This window comes from Colossoma macropomum, unplaced genomic scaffold (genome assembly GCF_904425465.1).
Source record: "Colossoma macropomum unplaced genomic scaffold, Colossoma_macropomum, whole genome shotgun sequence".
In the NCBI taxonomy this organism is placed as follows: Eukaryota; Metazoa; Chordata; class Actinopteri; order Characiformes; family Serrasalmidae; genus Colossoma; species Colossoma macropomum.
The window spans coordinates 8,988,647-9,011,870 of NW_023494809.1; the positions used below are offsets into that span (position 1 = coordinate 8,988,647).

Genomic DNA, 23,224 nt, shown 5'->3' on the forward strand with positions numbered 1-23,224 from the left:
TCAAGCACCAGTCTGCCTTTATGAACATCTCTAAAGAAGGGGTCATTCTAAAGAGCTCACTGAATTCGAGTGGTACTGTAATAGGATGTCACCGCTGCAACAAGTCAGTTCTTGAAATTTCTTCCCTCCTTGATGTTCCGTGATCCAAAACAGAAGTGTTTAAGAACCACAGCAACTCAGCTACGAAATGTCAGATCATATAAAGTTAAAGAGCGGGTCGCTGAGTGCTGAGGAGCATAGTGCATAAAAGTCTCCAACACTCTGCTGACTCAGTAACTGCAGAGTTCCAAACCTCCTCTGGCATCAACATCAGCACAAAAACTGTGCGGCAGTAGCTTCATGGCAGGGTTTCCGTGGCTGAGCAGCTGCATGTAAGCCTTACATCACCAAGCACAATGCCAAGCGTCAGATGGAGTGATGTAAAGCACTTTGTTTGCACAATTAAAACACAAATGCATGCTTCTAACTTTGTAGGAACAGTTTGGGGAAGGCCCTTTTCAGTTCCAGCATGACTGAGCCCCAGTGCACAAAGCAAGGTCCATAAAGGTATGGCTGGGTGAGTTTGGTGTGGAAGAACTTGACTGGCCCACACTGAGCCCTGACATCAAACCCCATCTGACACCTTTGGAATGAACTAGAACAGAGACGCCCTCTCGTCCAACATCAGTGTCTGACCTCACAAATGCTCTTCTGGATGAATGGGCAAAGATTCCCACAGACGCTATCCTAAATCTCGTAGAAAGCCGTTCCAGGAGAGCGGAAGCTGTTATGGCTGCAAAGGGGGACCAACTCCATATTACTGCCTATGGATTTAGAAAGGGATGTCATAAGAGTTCCTGTGGGTGTAATGTGTAGGTGTCCCAATACATACAGGTGTCCATATAGTGCATCTTAACCACTGAATTATGGAGAAACTGAAAAATCAGTGGTCTTCCCCTTTAATACTTTTATGTAATATAGTAGCTAGAGGGAAGCACCCCTGGCATACTTGACATGGTCTTAGCTGAGGAAAACTACTTCAGATTAGACATTTTCAGCCAACGGTTATTATTAGTGGGCTTGTGGGGACATTGCACTGTGGCTCTTACGCCCAAAGGCACCACACGATCATAATCAGGCCCTGACTACTGCTTGACTTCCTAGTAATCGACACTTCAAAGGTCTGGATGGCTGAAAACCTTTTCCCTGAGAGGAAGTTTTCCTCTTCGGAACATTCCGCCTGATTAGAGTCTGATAAGACTCTCGAGAGCAGCAGGTTGCGCACTGATTCAGCGCAGTCAGGTGTTTCAGTATCGAATGGACTCCTCTCTGCCTCCTACGTGGCAGTTCAGGTGCTATAATCGCCTTCTTTGCTGTCACCGGGGGGCGGAGCGATACGGCGATGACGTCGCACACCTGCCAAAGCCAGTGCGCTCGCTCATTGGGCGCCGCTTTGTGATTGACAAGCGGACGAGCCAATCAGATGCCGGCTGGTGGCAGGTGTTAACGTCGCTAGGAGCTACATACGAGGACCGAAAGTTTTGGTGACGCAGGCAGGCGAGCTCCTCAGCGAAACGGCGACGTTTTCGCTTTAAAATCGGGGTTAAAATTCAAATTTATCACATGTTTACTTCACTGAACGTTTTTTGACAGATAATTTTAAGCGGTATGCGCTTTTTTTGCCCCCCCCCGGCAAACTAACGAGCTGCTGTCTTCTCTTCATGACAACTTTCTCTGACGTGAACGGTAGTTAGCCGAAAGCTAAGTTACTTGTTCGACCGCAGTGTCAACTCTGTAAAACTCTTCAGAGGAAAAGCGTTTTGCTCGTTGTTTCTACAGGATTTAACTTGCCTAATCGATACAGGACTGAAGCAATGACGGGTAGAGAAGAAGAGTATGACTATCTCTTCAAAGGTGAGTGGCTAAGCTAGCTACAACTTCACCACAGAAGCTAGAAGCTAACTCAGCTGTCACTCAGCTCGACTTAATGGCACAGACGACACTGAACACTCATTAGATGCTTAAAAGTAAGATATTTAGTACCTGTGAACCGAAATACGAAGTACGTGTTGATACTACTGTTGCTAAAAAATAGCCTGAACGCATCACGTTTCAAAAGACTTAAAGTGGAGCTCCACCAAATTTGCATTTTCTTTTTACATAATTCAGCGGTTAAACTATAAACAAAGTCATTCGGAGTGGTTTGGTGTGAAATGCTTCGTTCTAGAGAAACCTAACGAGTCAGAATTGTTTACAGTGGTGGTGAATGGAACCAGACGTCCATGTCTAAAAGCTCCCTCACAGAAAGTTATTACACGAAATGGTTATGAATAAGCTGCCCGGCATCTGATTTTATGGTAGTTGTGTAACAAAATTTTGGTATAAAACATATTTTTTCAGGGTGAACACTGTTTTGCCATCACAGTTACATATCAAGGCTCAGAAGACACCTGTAGGTTCACAAGTGGTTTTGGATAGTAAATAAAATGGCTATATTTGCCTTGTAGACAACCAGGACCCCTGGTTCATATCACATTAGTAGGTTTCTCTACAAATGAATTATTTCTTATCAAATCACTCTAAATGACCTTATTCATATTTTAACCACTGTATTATGTAAAAATTTTGAAAATCAGCGGAATTTCCCTTTAATGGTGTTATGTAATGTATAGTAGCTAGAAAGATGTGGCCTAATACCTGGTGTTCAGCCTAAATGGATCAGTTATTTCATTACTGATCCTTACTAGTTACTGTTAACTAGTAATAAGACCAAGACATAGCAATAGACATTATAGCTAGCTAATGTAATAGCTGTGGAAAAGAGATGTCACTCTTCAGTAGGACTGAAACGAGTTATGAAAGCTGACACTTAGAAAACGGCCGTTTATTTCCAAATTGTGTAGTTTCACAACAGCCAGGTTGTAATGTTGCAGCTGAGGTTTCTGCAACAGCTCCCTTGTAAAATGACCTGGAGCTTTATTGTCAAGTATTTTTTATACTTCTTGAGAAACGTTTTTGTCCAGGTTTTTTTTACTAAAAGCTTACAGAACTAGTTTTAAAAAAAAAAACCCCAGAGGTCTTTTGAATGAAAAACCAACATTAGCAGTCTTTGTTTCCAAGCGGAAAGGCCCCAGATGCAGTAGAACCGGAAAGACCTGCATGAATCTCCTTTTACACCATGTATTTTCCATACAGACACGAACTCAGACCTCTAGTGATGATGCCTCGCTGAGTTCAGGTTAGGTTTAAAAAAAAAAAAAGTGAACATTATCTTAATATATTCTATTCTATTGCTTGTCCTGGCTCCAGGTGAAGCAGGGATTTGTGAACCACCCTGTGGGGGCGTTTTATTTCGACATGCTTTGAATCTTCCCCTTGGTGTGTTTTAAACAAAGAGCCCCACCTCTGAAGCGCTGCTGCACCCCTCACTGTTTGATCATGACTCAGTCATTACTAATGAGTTACTGCTCGGCCTTCTGCACAGAGCCAGTTCCTGCTGAATAGCCAGTTGACCAACTTTCCATCAGGTGCACGTTTTAGCTGAAGGTTAACTACATCACCCTGTCAGTGGTCTGTGTTTTTTGCTGTTGTAACAAAACCTTCTATCTCTGAAATGGTAACTTATTACATTAATGTAATGAGATTTTATGTCTGGAAATTTTGGATCATTTCTATTGCTCCATTTACTGCACTTTGCAAAAGTCAGAGACCAGCCTTTGTTTATTTACTTTCCAGTCAAGGTCACTAAAGGGGAATTCCATTATTATTATTATTATTATTATTATTATTATTGTTGTTGTTGTTGTTGTTGTTGTTGTTTCTATTTGTGCATAATGAAATGGTTAAAATGTAAACAGTCATTCAGAGTGGTTTGATGTGAATTACTCAGTTCTAGAGAAACTTACCAGCGCAGTTATTTACAGTGGTGGTGATAGGAACCAGACGTCTGTGGAGTTTAATGCCTCTAAAACCTCCCTCTCAGAAAGTTATAACATGAAGTGGTTATTAATACATGGCTTGATGTCTGAGATGTTGTTTAGAAGGTATTGGCCAAAAAAGCTAGTTTTAAAATCCATTTATGGCAGAGAGTAATTAAAAGTAGTCCCCAAAGAAAACTTTTTTTTTTCTTTCAGATTTACTATTATTTTACAATCAATATTACATTTAAAAGAAGAAGAAACATGTAGGTTCACTGGTGTTTCTTGGTAGTAGCTGCAGAAAATGGCTATTGAGGTCTTTGCTTTTTTTCTGTGGTTAGACCAGTCCTTTTACAATTCTTTAAGAAAGGGCTTAAAACCAGCCAACAAAACCTACCAGTCCCATCGTGCCTCCTGTGTGACATGATAAGCTCACTGCCTGCCGTTTTGAAACCTCCTCAGTGGTGCTGATTGGAGACTCCGGTGTCGGGAAGAGCAACCTGCTGTCCCGTTTCACGCGCAACGAGTTCAACCTGGAGAGCAAGAGCACCATTGGCGTGGAGTTCGCCACGCGCAGCATCCTGGTGGAGGGCAAGACCATCAAAGCTCAGATTTGGGACACAGCAGGCCAAGAGAGATATCGAGCCATCACCTCAGCGTGAGTATTAAAGCAGTAATCTACGATTTGCAACTGTGAAATTATAAAACAGTGACAAAATCTAATGATTTATAACATAGCAATGTTCAATAAATAATTTTAATAATCTCAATGATAATCAGTCTGTCAAGCAACAAAGTTCTTTAGCAATAGACAGTGCTTTCCAAGTAACATAACGGTCAAAGATTATTCCCTGAACAGAACAGTGGATTTTAATAATTTGACACATTAATGCAGAGTTCATTAATACTGAATTCGGAGCCTTGTGATCATGTGTGTGCGTTCTGAGTACTTGTGACTTAGTGAATCAGATTTTAGAGTTGAAACTGAAAACACATTTTATAATAGACCTTTCATCTCAGACCTTAGCTTAAGCACATTTTGGCCATGGGTTTTTCCCATAACCAGGTGCACGAGGAAGAAAAATTCATAATTGCAAATTGAAAATTTACATGTATATTTACTGCTTTAAATGAACCCCATAAGAATTTAACTGACAATGAAACAGATCTGTTCTCCGAGCAGCCGCAGGACTTTATCCCTAAAATAATTTGTAGGACTGTTAAAAGGAAAAGCTGGAAAAAAGGAATGCTGATCTGGGATCAAATTTAATGATACAAGATTAGCGTTCATTCTGAAATGTCATGCTTACTGGTAACCATAGTTTTCATTTTCGTTTGTATGAATTCCTGTGGCTCTGGTGTGTTTATAGGAATTCCAGTGACATTACCTTAACAACTAGTTACGCTGCTCTTCAGACATTCTTATTTTTATTAGCTCTGCCTGAACTTTTATTAATCCTATTTGCCGGGGTTTGTTTGCAGATACTACCGTGGTGCTGTGGGTGCTCTCCTGGTGTATGACATCGCGAAGCATTTGACGTATGAAAACGCGGAGCGTTGGCTAAAGGAGCTGCAGGACCATGCCGACAGCAACATTGTCATCATGCTGGTGGGCAATAAAAGTGACCTGCGGCACCTGAGGGCTGTGCCTACGGATGAGGCCAAGGCATTCGCAGGTCAGTTTAGCATAAATTCCTTTCACTCATGCTTTATTTACAGTGGCATTTATTGGTGTGTTTCATTTAAGATCCTCACAGTTCACACATAGTAGTCTTTATATTCCAGTGACACCTGATGTTTCACTCACTGGTGAAGTTTATGAACTGAAACGTTAGTGCTGAAACTTTAAGCTGGTGAAATCAGGAAGTGATTTATGCCATCAGCTGGTATTTTAAATGGTTTTTATTTGCCTTTCTAAGGATGAATACTGGACAAGCGAGGGTGTGTTTTCTAAGCACTGAACTTATTGAACTCTTTAAAAACTGAAAGAATTTTAGACAGTTCAGTAGAAAATTCCTAGTGACTGTTGTCATTGGTTAGTCACTAAGAAACTACTAGGATTTACCCCTTTAAAAATGTGCCTTAATACTTAAGAGCTTCACATTTAGCTGTTATTGCTTTAAAATTACTAGAAAATTAAATTACATGCCCATTGACCCTTACTTCTTATTTCATGTACTATTTCATTAGTATTATCATGAACTGAAATGTGTCCAAAAAATCAATATTTGTAGATAATTCGTTTATTTATTCTTGTTTGTATCAGCAAGAGATACATAATTACTGCGGAAACTCAGAATAAATGACTACATAGTACAGTGGTGTAGTGTACACTCTAATGATAGTGTAATGGAATAATCTTACACAATAAGAGTTACAGGAGGGTAATTGAAATATAGTGGCTCATACCAGCTTTTCTGAAATGCTAAGCTTCATCCAATTTCTGAATTGTGTGTGTTTTTCAGAGAAGCATGGGCTTTCTTTTCTCGAGACTTCCGCTTTGGACTCCTCTAATGTAGAGCTTGCCTTCCAGACCATTCTCACAGGTCAGTCCACTCATAAATAACCACATTGAATAATAAAGTAATGCACTGGATTTGCTTGATTTTAAGGCCTGGATCATTTTCACATGAATAAAATAGATTAAATCAATACAGTTTTTGCCTTCTAATTTACTTATTTTGTCAATAGTTGTTTTTATGTTATATCTTGTATTCATGTCAAACCGGCATACACATTCGAATAAGTAAAGATTAACGCACTACCCGGTGCAGAAACGCCTAATATTGTTTTTATCATCTGCCATTAGGTGGCAGCAAATTCTAAGACACTGACTTGTGTAAATCCCTAGTGACTTAACACGTTTTCAGGTCAAATTATCAGTATTTGCTCCACAAAAAGTATCTATAAATTTCGAAAGGTGCTTTCTAAGAAAGTGTTTCTTATTTTAGGTGTACATTATCACACCTTGGATTTTTAACCTATTCTGTCTGAATGTAATGGAGTTCATTTCCATTTTGCGAAGTTAAGCACTGTTGATTTTGCAATCACTGGCTGAAAGTGCTCTCTCTCCCCCTCTCCCTTGCTCTCTCTCTCCCCCTCTCCCTCTCTCTCTAAATCAGCAATCTATCGCATTGTTTCTCAGAGGCAAATCTCAGGGCGTGGTGATGCCGATTTCTCGCCCAACTCCAACGTAGTGCCCATCACAGTGCAGCCCACTCAGAGCTCTGCCAAGCAAACCGTCTGCTGCCAGAACAACTGAGCAGCCACCACAGCACTACAGGATCATGGGAAAAACCGACATCAGGCTGGCCATGGGCTGCGAGACAGGCCTTGTGCATGTCCAGCTCTGCTTAGTTTGTGGTGTCACTTACTATGCAGCCTGTCGTTATCAAATGTAACACGCTTTATCGGTTATGCCCTGATTCATAAGCTTTAATATAGAAAAAGAAGAGAGAGGATCATTTTTTATTTACATAGACTGGACTGGACTGATAAATTGTTCTTTATATTTTCTCACTAGTTAGAGATGGTACTGGGAGACCACATTTTTATGCACTTTTGTCGAAAGAAGACAAACTAGTTACGAACAGAATGCTGGAAGAACTTTATCACTGAATAGCGTGTAGAATGTACAGCGGTAGTCAAGAATCGTGTGTTAAATATTTTTAGATGGAAGGAGGGTGCTACAGTGAAATTCTGTGCTTTTATTAACCACTACACGTTGAGTCTAACTTCTAATGCAACCTTGAACAAGGGAAACAAGCTCATCTCAGTATGTCTCATACTGTCTATTCATAAGGCTGGCTCAAGGAGTGAAGCAACCTCTGAGATTATATTGTTGAGATTAAATCCTGAGAGGCTGTAGACGTTTTCTCATGGTGGTGTTAATTTGTTATTCTGCCTATATTAAGTTTTTTATTTATGGGTTCATTAATTGCATGTCATTAATTGAGAGTGAATCTATTCACCTCCTTTAAGTGGCATTCTGTATTTGGGGCACCCAGAGTAAAAAGTAAAGCAGCTTACTCTGATGAGGACCTGAAAGTGTCTATGTCATTAAGTTATTTGACCATTTTAAAAGCAGCAGTGATCAATGCTTTTCTGCTTGTATGTCTGTTTTTGTTTTTGCTGAGCTTCGAATGCATGCCTAGTTTCTGTGGTCAAACTGAAAACATGAGCACATCTAGCTTTTTGAACAGTTTAGTTGAGGAAATAGAGATCAGTGGTTGTTGCATAGGTGACTTTTCTGGGTGTTGTCCTTTTGGTAATAGTGATGTAACAATTTTTTTTCTGCAGCTAGAAAACAGAGAGGCAGGGATTAGACCAAGGCAGGAAGCAGCCCCTCTCAGGCTGGAGGCTCATCCTCTAGGTGGATGTATTATGTTGCAGGATTGAGCAACAGTGGCGCTCGGAGCTGCTCGCTGAGGAGTTTCTGATGTACTGGAAGGGGCTTGTCTTACTGTAAGTGAAATCCTCATTGCCCACCACTATTATCTGCCATATGTAACCTGAAGAGAGCCATACCCTCCGGGATCTCTGTTAATTGTGTCCCATCTTTCTCTCTTTCTCCTGCCCTCCCTCCTTCTCTCTCTAGTTGTAGTTGTGGCCATAGCTAGGTGGTGTGGTGAAAGGGATGCAGGGCTGAATTTGTAGGTCAGGCTAGGAAAAAGAAAAGGCAATGTGGTAAAAATCATTTAACTGTACTGGACCTACTGTAGCATTCTAATGAAATACTTAGCATTTCTCAACCTGATGTCTGTCTGCTCCATGTATAAGATCTTTTGTGACATAATTATTATATTACCTAATAATTTGAATGCATTTCCTTGTATGTAAAAAAGAACAGAAAACCTGTTGACTTGAAACAGTTACAAAAGAAGCCAGTGAGCAGGTGCTGAAACAGCTTATTATAAGTGTTTTTTGAGTGAATGGATTTTCTATTCTTTTGTCTAATCACAGGGACACGTGTTGAACTTATTTTCTCTGTGGTAACTGACCTAATGCTACAAATGCGACGGAGAGATTAGGTTGAAAATGCTGAAGTTTTCTTTAAAGACAAAGAAGCAGACTCAGCTTTATAATTTACACATAAGATTACGTGACAGCAGAAACTTGAGTTCTTTAGCAGTGACCATTGATTATTGCTGGTTTTAGAGCCACCTGCGTATCCCCATCATGCACAATGACTAATGAATTTCTTGTTTAAATTAAGATTTGTAGTCAAAACAACTAAACTGAGGCTGATGTTTGTCCTGTTACAGTACTGTTTGTGCTAATTTCTGCATCTAAGACTAGGTGTGGTTATACTTCATCTGCATTTAGAAATTCTTGTTTGAGTCTATATTCTTAAGTAGGATTCAACAGTACCTTTCACCCAATAATAGTTTCAGTTAAAAGGGCAATAAACTTTTTTTTTCCAAAACACTACTGGAAAACTAAGTACTACTAAGACATGGTGATGTGAAATTAAGGCTCACAGCAGTCTATAAGCTGGGGAAAATGCCATTCTTTCCAGTGGTATTCAGCAGAAATATGCACCTTACATCTTGCTCCGGTCTCATAACTAGACATGTGGCCAACCATGTGACCCTGCATTGTAATGTAACCTACAACTGAAATGAGAAAAATGTGACTTGCTGTTCCTTTAGCATTAGTGGCATTCACACTGTTTGGGATTGAAGAAGGTTTTTTATGGTCTGTATATTTGAATATAATATGAATAAAATGTATTTGCTTTTACCTGCTCACCTCATTTAGTGGTGCTCTTAGATCACAGACTTTGAACAAATTTGGAGATTATTAAATTTGTTTTATTAGAAACATTTACAATACATTTTTGAAAATAACCAAAATCAAAACTAGTATGGCATAGATACATTGATCAAATATCAAAAAATGAAAACTCACAAAGAACATGTGCTAAGAAATCAACCTGCAATTCGTATGCCTCGTGTGGGCACGACACTGAATGAAGTTAAAAGAAGACTTCTGAAAGTATTGGCTAGCCAAGACTATGGTATGGCAAACCCTTCTCACTCACCAACGAGGAACCAAACACTAACAGCAGGAGATGCTGGTCCAAACTAATGCACTAAGACCACTACATGAGTTATATGAAACACTTCTACTGTGTTGGAAGATTTTGAAAGCTACCAAAGACAGACTGTTGGACCGGAGTTATCCATCCAAAGCAAGACCAAGAAAATGATCACCCCATAGCCCCCTTTTGTGTCCCTATCATACTGAAAAACATACCACGCTACACAGTTACCTTTGCCATTACGAAGTCAAAACAGTTGAGATACACTTTCACCATAAAGTTAGAGCTGAGACTGTCCTTTTTCAATGCAAGCTTGAAATTAACAAGCCACTGTTATGTTACGCTAGAGTTCGAAGTGATGGTGAAAATCTACAAGCGAAAAAGAAGTAAGCCCTTCAGTGTAGTGTGTACAAAAGCCCCCACTTGTACGCAACACAACATTTTTAGTACTGTTTTCCAGGCCTGGTGATGATACGAGATACATGCATTGTACTGTATTACCAAGTATTTTACTTTGAGTGTTTTTTTTGTGTGCTGAAACCAGCATAGATCTACTACATTCGCTTCATATATTTAATAGCAGAAATCGCAGGGACAGTCAAAAGAACTTTTTACGTCGTCAGGATTTTGAACACACTCTCTGAACTTCTACATGTATGTAGTAGATGTATGCGTGAACGAAAATGTGTATATGCACAATTATCCGCCTGCTTCTCCATTCCAGACACCTCTGTGGTGCCCATTCACTTCACTGCAGTCAAAACAGATGAAGTGTTAAAAGTACGAGAAATAAAATTAAAAAACTCATTTTTTTTCTTTCTTTTTTTGTGTTTTTTTATACAGGAAATGAGGGAGAAAAGGATTCTGTATTCAGTCAGCAGTATGGGGTTAGTTAAAGGACAGGCAAACAACACTTTCGCCAAGTGTTGACGCAATGCAAAAATGTGATTTTTGAGGCACAAACTTGAAGTGACTAAAATACCTCCTAATTCTAAAAAATATTAATTTTTTTTTTCCTGAAATTATTCCATTATTAATGCACGTCTTTCTCTAAAACCGTGCATATCTGAAGTTAAAATATAAGCCTTTGAAAGCCCACAGCACCCACCTCATTTTACACTGTCAGAAGTATGAAGGATTTATCTAACTTTTATAAATAAAAATTCTATAGTTTTAATCATTTTAGTAGAAATCAACTTCATGTGTTTTAGAAATATATTAACTTTTACTTTGTAATAAAAAAAACAAAATGTCTTGAAGTTACTTATAAATATGTTTGCTTCATTTAAGATATTCATAAATAACATCCAGATACTGACCTCTCCCTCTTTCTATGAAATAATAACCCATGTTAGCAAAATAGAATCTTACGAAAATGTTATAAGACTTTTTTTTTCCCTTAGTTGCTTTCTATAGGGAGAATCTAAACAGAAATGGTGGAGCAACTAGTTTCTCTAAACCATGGCATCAAAAACATAAAGCTTTTGTCTTTGATCGATGGTCAAAAGGCAAAATTACACACTGATTGGGTGGTCTTTGTTTTACATTCAAAATGCATTGGCCATCTACATTGAAAAGGCATTAGAATTGCTTTAGTGCATTATGTACATCTTGTCTGTTCACTTTACGATACGAATGCTGTGTGTGTGTGTATATAGATAAACGCCTAGAGCCCTGCTAACTGGATTATGTAAAAGGGGTTTCTTGAGCTATTATTACAAATCAATAGATAGTAAATATTAACAACACTATACAAAAAGTTAGATTGTATCCTTATGGAAATATTGTGACAGTCCTTGTTTAATTTTAGGTAATTGTGCAGTAGATACTATAGGTTGGTGAAGAAGATAAAGTTTAGGGGAAAAAAATAACTTAATACATTATTATCTCAAACACTAGATGATGTAATTACTAAAGCTCTCTGTATTACATGTAGCTCTTTTATATCCACATCTCAACTGATAAAAGGTAAATGCTCTGTAATTAATCAGCATGCATAACCAATATGTATCTAAGGGATTATCAAACCATATAACACTATGTACTTACTATAAACCACAGTGTTTCTTAATATTTACCTTCACAAATACAACACGTCATTAAAATTAAAATCCTTCTTCCTCTGTAATTCCGAATTGGACCATTTTCCAGCCCCGTACTCTCATAATGCAACGTCTCCTTCCTCTCTGCATTTACAACACTGTCATATTGGATATAGTCTTAAGAACAAACTGTATATACCAAATTTCATTAGGTATATCAAAGTATGTTTTATATTACATGGAATTTGCTGGTTGCATTGTTGTTAAAAGACTAAAGACATTCTGATCCTGAATAACGGTTATTGCGACTTTTCTGTATATTGGTCTCTTTGTGGGTGTGTTTTACATGTACATACAGGTTTGGTTCACATTATCTTTTTTCTCTACGTTTGAACGGACTTGTGTTTTCTGATCCAACAACATGACTTTCGCTGTTTGAACTGAACTGCCCTGGTTTCAGTCCCCTTATAATTTAGAAGGCTTTCAGCCCATTTAATGCTATAGTAATATTTTAACCGTAACTTTTTTTGAATCTCTTCTCAATTCTTTGGCTACCATAAACACTTTAACTTAAACTTTCTATTGGGATAACAACTAGTTACACTATAATATAAACAAACTGTCAAACAGAAGCATTTGTAACTTTTAAAATATTTTCATAATTGGCTTAAATACTGAAATATATTCTCATGATATGCCTATGGTAGTCACATTTTATATTTATCTCCGTATATGTGAGTAAATACAATTCTTTTAAATTTAATAGCAAATAAATGCTACTCTGTGAAAAAAAAATGTACCTGACTCCTTACTATGACGGGCTCTGTTCATGTTTGCTGGGAAAATGTCTTTGTTGTAGTGGCTGAAATCCATCCCACCCAACCCTTATTGTGTTGAAGTACGACTCGTCTTGCCACAACCCTTTTACAAGTAATTCGGTCTCTAGTCTTATACTGAAATCATACAGTATTTATCGTATTGTGGGTCAGAGAAACGCCAACTTGTAAATGCTGATGGGTTCTAGAATTATGCATTTCAAATTTGTCAAACAGGAAATGTCACTACAATTATTCTGCTCCAGAAAAATGTAATGCATGAGCGTTCACTTTAAGGGGGCTCCATCTTAAGGGTTTTCATCATTTTACCAATGCTAGGATTAAATACCGTCACAATGCACATACGTTTGTGCAACGAATCATAAAAAACCTGACTACAAGATGCCTGAATGAGATGCTTAAAACTTTGAAGTTATTTCCAACTTTGAGAGCTACCCATTGTTCTAGGTTGTTGTATTTATGTTAAAATATACTTCGTTATTGCTTTGTGTATTCCCTGATTTGATGAATGTAGAGATCCAGGAATACGCTCATGAAACCTACCTACATGGGCACAGTTTTCTAAAATCCAAGCCAGTGAATGTGATTTGCATAATTGTTTTAGCTGTTTGGCTTCAAAAAATACACAAGATGTGCATACATACATTCCTCCAAATAGGCCATTGTTTTTCCTTGATCAGTGAATGAGATTGATGAAGTCATTAAAAAGTAAAGAAAGCATGCATTGCTTTTTGTTTGAAGAGAAGTGAAGCTACTGTTCGCAAATGAAACACAAAAACCTTGGCATGAGCCTGCGTCACCCAAATATTGTTCGAAGAGAGATTCATTTAATCACTCTTAATTTTGTACCAGTGCAAAGTGAAAAAAAACAACAAAAAACTTGAATGTAACCCAGTTGTAAACAGCAATAATAATGATAATAATAATAATAATAAAAATGACAATATACAGTAAGCTCTCTAAGATGTTCTTCAACTACTATGAATAGTAACGTTTGGTTTCAGACATCCGCTGTTTGTCTTGAAATAAGGTGCTTCACTCTTATCCAGACATAAGTGTAGTTGAAGCATAAGTGCTTTTAATAGCTTAAATTCTTTGTACAGTAAAATCTCACTTCCTTTCGAATTAGAATGTCTAAGCCCATGTGTAGTACTGTAGTCGTTAAACGTTTACCTTTTGAATTTGTAGTCCTATGATAAAAGAAAATGCTTTGAAAATTCTAGTATTGTGCCAGCAACCAAAAAAAAGAAGTAAAAAGGTATGGAGAAATGAAGTACTGCCAGATTATACTGTGGTAGTTGCTGCAAACTACTGCGCTCCCCTCTGCCAAAACAATAAAAAAACCCTGCCCATCTGAATTCCTTACTGAGTATAAAGAATATCAGCGAGGGATATCTAATGTACTGTCAGCTCTATTGTTTGGTAGTACAATCGTGAGCTTACCCTAACATTCGACCAGTCCCACACATGTGGCGGTGGCGCATGGAGTCTCCAAAGGGACAAAACTGACCCATTTCAGATGGACTACATTTTTCAGTGGCTCCTTTCTTTCTTTCGCAGCAGCCCTCTTGAGGCGAAAAAGACCGAAAAGAGAGACTCTTTCCCTACCCTCCAAATGCTCTAATCTCCTCTGCCAAAATCCCCTAGCTTGATATGCGGTAGGCGGTGGGTGTGTAATTTGATTCAGCTTGAGCAGCGGCTAAATGGGGCGTTTCCCCCCACTCTCGTGTCAATTACAATTGTCTGATTTCATTTCGGAGTTCAAGGTCGTTCTCCCATTGGCTGCCCGTAGCCATTGGCCGGCGGGGCTGTCTCGGGGGGGGTAGCGGCAGGATGTCCCGCATATGTCAGAAACTCCATGGAAACTTTGATCGACCAGCAGTTCCTCCTCTCACGCACATTGGATCCGCAGATTTTTTGGGGGGAGGCACTAAAATTTCTGAGGGACTGTGAAAGAGAGCGCATTAACAAGAAAGACTGCCAACCGTGACATACAATTTGCTTCTTTTTTTGAGCTGACGAACATCTAAACATCCGAACAAACTTTAAATATTGAAGTCTGAGACACTTAAAACCAAACTAATTACTGTTTGCTGTCCGATCTGTTTGCCTAGAAAGTGTTCCCCTGCCTCGATTTGGGCTCTCTCTTTGAAATAAAATCTGCACTTGGATTTTTTTTTTCTTTGTCAGGACAAAGGAGGCCCCTTTCCCCATTGGGAATACTAAGGCTCAGAGGAGCAGGAGAGCAGGGAGAGGAGGGAGGAGGGAGACAGTGAGATGGAAGGATGAAGGGAGGGGCCCCCAGCTGCACCTAGTCAAGCTCTTCTGTGAGGGAGCGGGGAGGGGTGCGTGTGGGTGTTTAGAGCACCATGGAGCCGCATAGTGTCCACTGTGGACCGGACCTTGTACATTTACTACAACCACCCCCCTCCTCAACTGCCCACTAGCCAGTTACTTGCACCTGGTCTATGTCACATGACTAATTATCAGCTCCTTATTGGGAAAGGCCAATGTCGGAGCGCTCCGGGGACCATCCCACCACTGCGACAAAACAATATGCTCTCTGGGAAGGGCCTGTGTAGTCGAGCAGTTGTAGTCATTATAGCCCAGGCAGGACGACGGTTGAGCAGTGAGTGGGATAAGGGCACTCGCAAAGAAAAGAACTTGGGTCAGATTTGGAGCACAATATGAAACACCTGCTCCTGAACAGCTTCAATAAAGACGGACAGGCAGCAGGCACTTTGCAACTCAAATGCAGAGCCGTGGGGACCAGGGAGCTGCTGCATATTGTACTATAGCTCAGAGTCTTTCTCCTTCTCTCTCTCTCTTTTGTGCACAGTCTATTCAAGCTCAGATTACCGACCACCCTCTCTTCATTTTGCTTCAAACCGTTAACCCAGTGCCATTTGTAATCTACATTTCATGCGTCCATGATAGAAAACTGCTCACTGAGAAGTTAAAAATATTGATGTAACTATATCTAGAGTGGTAACCAGGTTGAAGAGAAAAATGTGAATGAAAGTAACTTGGGGAGACACCTCTTTGATAATATCCCACTGGACGAGTTCCAAAACGTTGAGCTGACAAATCAGTTTACTGCCCAACAATCAGCAAACCATGCTGTTTGTTTTTTGAAATACACCCTGTGTGGTGTAAAAACTACAACAACAAAAAAAAAAAATATCAGTTTTTGTAACTGATTGACAATTGGCATATGAATAGGTTGTACAATTTTGTGACAATCGGTATATGAATAGGTTATGCAACTTTGCCATTTACATGTGATATTTGAGTGCACAGTGTCCTGTGCCTTGATTCAGGATTATGTGCATTTAGAATTCGTTCCAAATTTAAGTCCACACCTTTACAGAGGCAGAGATACAAGAAATACATAAAAGCGTTCTTTTTCAGTGCCATCTGTAATAGTTGACAATCAAGCTATCCATTTTAAGGTGCAACGATAGATTTAAGATTCAGTCAATATTTAACCTTTAAAAAGCATATTTGCCCCTTTGCAGAAAATGCTGGGATGTAAAACTATATTCTTTCCAATCTTACAAATTAATAATAATATTTATAATAATAATAATGGTAATAAACTTACAAAGTAAAGCAAAAGTGTAAAACGTTCACATTTTTTTCTGTTTCTATCCACACTGCGATTCATGTGGAAAAACAGCAGCAGTATAAAATAAAATTAAATTAACAAAAAACACTAAGCACTAACTTTTTCCCCATTTTAACAAAACCTTTATAAAATATATATGTATATATGTGTATATATAAAAGAAAAATCTGAAAATACTTCTTACTCTTTTTAGTAAAGCAAGCAGTGTCTTCTAAAATATCTGCTTGTTTTTTTTTCTTGTTTTCTGAAAAAAGCAAAGTGTACATGGGGCAAATACTGACAAACAAACACTAAAACAATAAAAAAATTAGACAGTCAAAATGAACGCACCAGAAAAAAAGTAGAAAAAGGAAAAAAAAGAGCTTTTAAGAGAAGATTCGGATAGCCTGTGTGACGAGGGTGTGGCAAACAGGGCATTCAGGATGATTTAGCTCACAGATTCGAATGGCACACTCCATGCAGAAGAGGTTGTGGCCACAGGGGACCAGAGCGGCTGTCACCTTGCTCTCAAAGCAGGTCATGCAGTCCCGGGCCACAGCAGGTGGTGAGTCCGGCACTGGGAGGCGGCCAGCAAATGGTGTCGAGGCGGAAGTGGGCTCGCTGTGGGCGCGGCGTGCCTGGGCGTGGGGAGACCCGACAGTAGTGGAGCTGCCACCGGTTCCACAGGGCTCCGGAAGGCCGGGCGACAGTCTGGTCAGAGGGAGGGGCAGGCCTCCGAAGCTTTTGGAGCGCTGCTGGACGTAGTAGGCCACCTGTTTGGGATAGTCGGGGTCCCCCCAGCTCTGGGAGCCTTCTGAACCGAAATAAGAGCATGGCTTGTCACCGTTGTTGGGAGTGGGGAAATCACCCTTACTGTAAATCCCGCTGCCTCCTCCTCCGCCCCCACTACTTCCAACTATGGCGTCGGAGAAATTCTGGCGGTAGCTGCTGGTGAGCGGCTTGCGCTGGCCCCCCTGCAGCCCCCACACCTGCTGCAGGCGGCTCTCCAGACCCCCGTTGCTACTCTCAGGGCCCAGGCAGTCGTTCTCATTGTTGTGGTCATGCAGACCGCCGGTGCGGAAGGCGATGTGCGCCTCGATTTCCTCACGTGCCCGCTCCGCGTTCCCTGGAGAACCGGTGATCTCGAAGACAGGGTCACTGTCACGGCTGGGCGTAACGATATAGGTGCACGTTTGCTGCTGGATGCGCTTGATGGTGGAGCCCTTGGGCCCTACCACCAGACCCACCACCCGGTAGGGCACCCGCACCTGGATGGTAGTCTGGCCAGGCAGTGGAGTTGGAGGTGAGCCGTTGAAGGAGACGCCCAGCTTGTTCCTGGAGGCCCTCAGCATGGAGAAGTGCTCTGCTGCAGAGATGATCTCACGCCTAGCTAGCGCCACATCTTCCTTACGGCCAGTAATGAGAAAGACCGGCTCTTCACCCCGGACTGGGGTTTTGATATAAGTATTGGTCTTCGCTCGCAAGGCTTTGATTTTGCAACCTGTGGAGTGGAGAGGGGGCAGAATAAGTCACAATGACATGGCCAGACCGGGTATACTTTTGCTTTTCTTTGTGTGAACTTTTTATTTACTTTTGAATATGACTGTTGATAATCACTTAATGAAATATATTACTGTCTACTGTAGGGCCACATCATGAATTGAATTTTGTATTGTGCACTGTGCAAAATGATCAGACTAAAACTGACTGAAAGTTGGAGAACTTGATCTTATGTTTATTTTTATTGTTTACGAAAATACGACCCAATTAAGAAGATATATACATCTCTGCCCTAGCAAAATTTGTTTTTTTAGTTGGTTTTGTTGTTGGTTTATTTACTTATTCATTTTTCCACCATTTAAAAACACCAACTGCTCTTTACATAGAGTGAACATTTCATGGTGACTGGTTGAAGAGAAACAACCCAAAATGAAATGGAATATTCCCTCGTTACATTAATTTATACTGAAGTCAGAACAGATTTTTACATCTCTTATAAAGCTTCCATTTTAGAGATACTAGGTGTTGTTATGACAATGTCAATAAGAATAATATCACGCCCCAGTGTCCCTGTTAAACACACTGACTGAGATATTAATTCCCTTATATCAGAAATTTCCTTGTCCCTATGCACTGGTTATGCTTTTATGGTCAGGTGTAATTAACAAGGTGCTATTAATAAGTTAGGTAATAAGGTTCATTTCAGAATAAAAATGTCTGTGTCATAGGATTGATGCAAGGCAAAATCAGTATAAATTAGCTCTGTAATGATATGCTATTATAATGTTATGAAGTGCACTTTGATGATTGTGTCATATTCTCAAAACGACACTTGATATGATATGCTAATGAAGCTAAGTTTGAAAAAAATCTTCAAAATCTTTAGAAAGTCAGCTATTTCCTTAAAACGACTTAAAATACAAAATTACTTAATAATGTAAGGTGCTATGAGAGGATCTGTTCTCATATTGCAATCTTATTTCACAAAACACAATACAAAAAAATACAGGCCCTTTGACACTGATCGTTACACCCTTAGTGTAAAAAGATTTCACACATTTAATGGTAATGATATTCTAAAAGAACAGTGTACCGCTTTTCTTTACTGCATAAAATTAATATCTTTTTCTAGTTTTAAAAAGGTCACTCTAAAACACCCGGAAACAGATCTGTTAGCTGCCCTCTGACATAATATTAGAGAAAATTATGCTTGATGTTAAACCAAGCAAATGTGCTCAAACTGAGCAAAATTGAGCATCTCCAAGCTAACAGATTCTGCATAAATATGTCTTTCCTCCTCTGTATACTGTTTTTACCAGGCTCTAGCAATATTATTGTGTGAAATTCCCAGTGGACATATTAAAAGGCCTTTGTTATAAAGTATTAATAAGTCATTCAGAATCTTTTTCTCCTGCTGTGAAAAACAAATAACAGATCCTTGAAATTCTTAGATACTGTCTGAATCTAATTCATTTCATAGTAATGAAATGTTTAACATGTCACAAATAATTATTTATTAAATAATTAATTCTGATATAAGCTTGTAACTGATTTATTTGCCGTTAATATACAGTTATGACTGTACAAGCAGTACATGTTTGCTTATCATAGAGAAATATTCACCAGTATTGATATGCATAGGTGCATGCTGGGGTGCCACTCTTTACATGCTATTGATTATGTTAATAGGAGAAAAGGTCACCTGAGGACAAAGAAAGGAAAATGCGAGATGCGTGTAAAAACAGATTATTGGACGAGGCGCTCTCGAGGAGAAATTAATAATTAAAGCCTAGCTGAAATATTACATTCTTTGGTGTACAGAGATCTAAAATGGAAAGCCGCAGTATTGTGTAGGAGAATTTGTTTGGGTGGTTCACATGCAGCATAGCGATGTCTGTTGCTGTGAAGCTACTTAAACGCCTGGCTGCTGGGTGGGATTTGGTGAAGGCCGTGGCCGAGGGGCCTGTTTCGTAGCCAGATCATGGCTCGCTGTGTACAGCAGCAGCTACAAAAAGACAACAACAAAAAAAACCTAGATGGAGCATCTAGCAGCGCCAACAAGCAGCGCGAGCTTCTCTCCCACTGTTGAATAGCTCCGCACACTGCAGGACTACAGCCCCCCTAACAGGCTTGGCAGCCACTGCAGGTGAATGAAGCACGCTTACTACGACCATTCAGATTGAGCATGGTCCCTGCACGCATTCGAGCAGACACCACGGCCTAATGACTGAAGGAGGACAATGTGGCATGAGTGAGACCCATATTGACTGTGTTGTGCCTGTTTTTGTTTTGGCTATGTTTGATGCTGTATTCAACTGTCTCCAAATGTCTTACGTGGACAGTGAAAAGTTAAGTAAGCCAATTTTAGACATGATGTATGTGGTGATGCAAATGAAAGAACCGTAATTAATAAACACAATTAATAAAAGCAGAAACGCCCAAATCAGTCCCTTAAAAAAAAAGAAAATTGCAGCATTCACACCAAATGAAAACCAGCTCGCAGCATCCAAATTTTATACCCACCTCTTTTCAACCGAAGTCTATAAATCAACAATATGAATACAATAAACTGTTCCCTCATTTCTTTGTCAGCACAGACAAATTCTGAGTCTTCCAAAGCAAAGCATGTAGCTGCACTTGAAGTGACTAATAAAGCACCAAATCAAAAGAAGCTCTTCCCAAATCCTCCTAATCAGCACTTTTCAGTCAAGGCAAAGCCCTCTGCTGCACTTGGACCGCCTGGTCCTAGCCCCACAGCCCACCTCCTTCCCCCCATTAAAATTCAAGGGCACACTTCACAGTAACCATCCAGAGCCGCATAGGAAAATGTAGGCACTTTAGCAAAACGTAATGAGCCCACATCCACACTAAAGGAACAGGGGTTACGCTCCTGCCTTTCAGGGGGCGTGCTCAGTTCTACATGTTGTTGGTATAAGCCTTCAGTGAAAAGGACCACGCTCTTGTTGTTGCTCTTCGGATCCTCCCATGACCCCGTGCTGGCGAGCATGTGGATGGAGGAAAGCTCTGAGGATGCCGTATTGGTTGCCTGGGCGTGACTCTCCTACAGTGAGCAATGACTCTGAGCTCCAGCAGCCCTTCTTATCCGATCATCTCCAAAGGCTGAACAAAGCCTGGCACTACTGGGCATTCTCGGCCATGGATTAATAAGGGCAGCTATTTCATACGAAGCAAGCAGGCTGACCCCTCAAAGCAGGACAAAAGTCAAGACAATAAACCCTCGGCGAGCCAACAGCAGTGTTTCACCTTAAACTTGCATGTGCTGCACAACAATAGGCCATAACGTCATTGAGCAGCAGGGTCATATTTTCAACGGTCTGCAGTGACTTTTTTTTCCCTTTTAAAACAGAAAAAAACATTAGTTCAGCATCCAGCTGAGTCACGTTGAGATCATCTTCATGTGGAGAACTCCAACGGTCACCAACGTCCACCTGCCACTTCCACGTCTTTGTTTGACACCTTAGCCGAACATGCCCTCGACCGAGTCTTTGAGACGAGCTTAAAAAGTAACCCAGACACAACCCGAGCAGGACACAAACTTCAACGAGCCCACATTTGACCTCACTCTTGTCCAACCGAGTCAACAAGCTAACGTTACGCCAACAACTAACGTAACGTCACTCCGTGTTTTTTGTCACAAAGGAACTGTGGAGAAAACTTGAAGAAAACAAGCGTGGCAATACGTGGTCCGGTTCAAATGTCATCTATAACCCACTACGACGAGTAAAAATGTACAGAAGTCACAAATACGCCACTCATAAACCACAAAGTTAGCCACCACAGCGCCCCGACTCTCTCAGGCTAACGGTTAACGCTTTTTTTTTTTTCAAAACACTCCCTCGCGCTCAGACGACAAAGGAAGCGCGCGCTTCCAGCGCCTCAAAGTGTGTGCACGCTGCCACAGCGATGCATTTCAAATAAAACCGAGCGCTGGATCCACTTTTAACTTCTGGTTTTTTGCTCTTCACCCTAAAACCAGTCACTCTCTAACCCATGCGTTTGTTTTTGGACGTGGGTACGTTGAGTTACGCGTGTTACATCGTTTTATTCTGCCGAATGCCTCTACAGCGTGGCAGCAGCAGCGTCTCGTCTGAATAACAAAAACATGCAGCAGCACCACTCCCTTTCCAGCGTGAGTGAAACCAAGCTGCAGCTTTTTTTGGTCGAGTTTTTTTTGAAACAAGGTCTCTCTGTCTCTTTCTTACCTTGCCTGCCCACTATCTCAGCCACATGCTCGGAGCTTGGCACAGGAACGCACTCGGTGATGTTGCAGCCCCGCGCCTTCGTCTCGCTGGCCGAGCCGTCGTACAGCGCACACAACTTGCTCTTGCTCTGCAGGATGCCCGCGTCTCCTCCACCTCCTCCTCCTCCGGCGCCTCCGTTGCTGCCGTGCCCGGGCTGATGCGTGCTTCCCCCGTTGTTGTTGCTACTCCCGCCACCACCACCACCGCTGCTTCGCTCCTGAACCGCCCCGTCCTCGCCTTCCCCGAGCCCCAGCAGGGAGAGCTGGCCGAGAGCCACGCGGAGCGCCCGCGACTCGTCCTCGTCGTCGTCCGGCGGCGGCGCGAGGAGGCCCTCGGCGCCGAAGCCCGAGGCGGCCAGGTCCCCGCCGTAGCCCCCGTTCTTCTCCATGATCCCTGCTAGGAGCAGCAGGCTAGGCATGGCTAAACAAAAGCGAGTGAGGAGACAAAAGACGCGCGAGCGAGACTGGAGGGAGCTGTAGCGCTCGTGCCGCCCTCCTCCTCCTCCTCCCTCGTGCACTTGCTCCTCCCACCTGTCCCGCCCCCTCCGTTTTGCCCTCTTTCCCCTCACTCACTCATTCATGCTAGGTTGCAATGCGATCGACTCCTGACCCAACACGTATACAGAGATACAGGCACGCGCGCTGTATATATAAATATATATAACTACATCATGTGCGACTTTTTAAAAAGACAGCAGATTTTTAGGATGGTTTTCTCACAAAGTTTTAACATCACTGTTCATCTGTTTTTCTCTGTAGAACCCCAAATGCCTTTCTTCAGTCTTCTTTGTGAACTTGTTCTACTAATTGTACTATTCAGACCGGCCCAGATAATGGTGGAACCTCCCTGGTTCCTCTCAGTGTTTCTACCTTATTTTCTTATGGAGGTTTTTCTTTTGAGTCTTGGTTCCTTTCAGTGGTTCTAACTTATTTTCTTATAGACGTTTTCCTTTTGAGTCTTGGTTCCTCTCAGTGGTTCTTCATCAAGTTCTTATAGAGGTTTTCCTTTTGGGTCTTGGTCTCTCGGGTCTTCATCTTT

General features: G+C 40.9%; 2 protein-coding genes across 2 annotated transcripts; one reads left to right on the top strand and one right to left on the bottom strand.

The window, feature by feature from the left end:
* The first annotated feature begins 1,485 nt into the window (after positions 1 to 1,485).
* rab11al (RAB11a, member RAS oncogene family, like) lies at positions 1,486 to 9,638 on the top strand. Its single transcript, XM_036557943.1, has 5 exons — positions 1,486 to 1,893; positions 4,359 to 4,554; positions 5,379 to 5,572; positions 6,362 to 6,442; positions 7,019 to 9,638. Exons 1-5 carry the CDS (start codon positions 1,854 to 1,856, stop codon positions 7,156 to 7,158), a joined length of 651 nt encoding a protein of 216 aa, XP_036413836.1. The 5' UTR covers positions 1,486 to 1,853; the 3' UTR covers positions 7,159 to 9,638.
* Positions 9,639 to 16,005: 6,367 nt separating this feature from the next.
* mex3a (mex-3 RNA binding family member A) lies at positions 16,006 to 22,679 on the bottom strand. The gene is made up of 2 exons (XM_036557941.1): positions 22,148 to 22,679; positions 16,006 to 17,925 (listed from the first exon to the last, which is right to left on the bottom strand). Exons 1-2 carry the CDS (start codon positions 22,602 to 22,604, stop codon positions 16,811 to 16,813), a joined length of 1,572 nt encoding a protein of 523 aa, XP_036413834.1. The 5' UTR covers positions 22,605 to 22,679; the 3' UTR covers positions 16,006 to 16,810.
* Positions 22,680 to 23,224: the final 545 nt, after the last annotated feature.

What these genes read in the sequence shown, in the direction of transcription:
- mex3a (XM_036557941.1), bottom strand. Translation starts at nt 22,604, where the DNA reads ATGCCTAGCCTGCTGCTCCTAGCAGGGATCATGGAGAAGAACGGGGGC. An exon ending in TGAGATAGTGGGCAGGCAAG is followed by an intron (nt 17,926 to 22,147) that starts GTAAGAAAGAGA and finishes TCCACTCCACAG; the next exon opens with GTTGCAAAATCAAAGCCTTG.
- rab11al (XM_036557943.1), top strand. Translation starts at nt 1,854, where the DNA reads ATGACGGGTAGAGAAGAAGAGTATGACTATCTCTTCAAAG. An exon ending in TATCGAGCCATCACCTCAGC is followed by an intron (nt 4,555 to 5,378) that starts GTGAGTATTAAA and finishes GTTTGTTTGCAG; the next exon opens with ATACTACCGTGGTGCTGTGG. An exon ending in CTTCCAGACCATTCTCACAG is followed by an intron (nt 6,443 to 7,018) that starts GTCAGTCCACTC and finishes TCTCTAAATCAG; the next exon opens with CAATCTATCGCATTGTTTCT.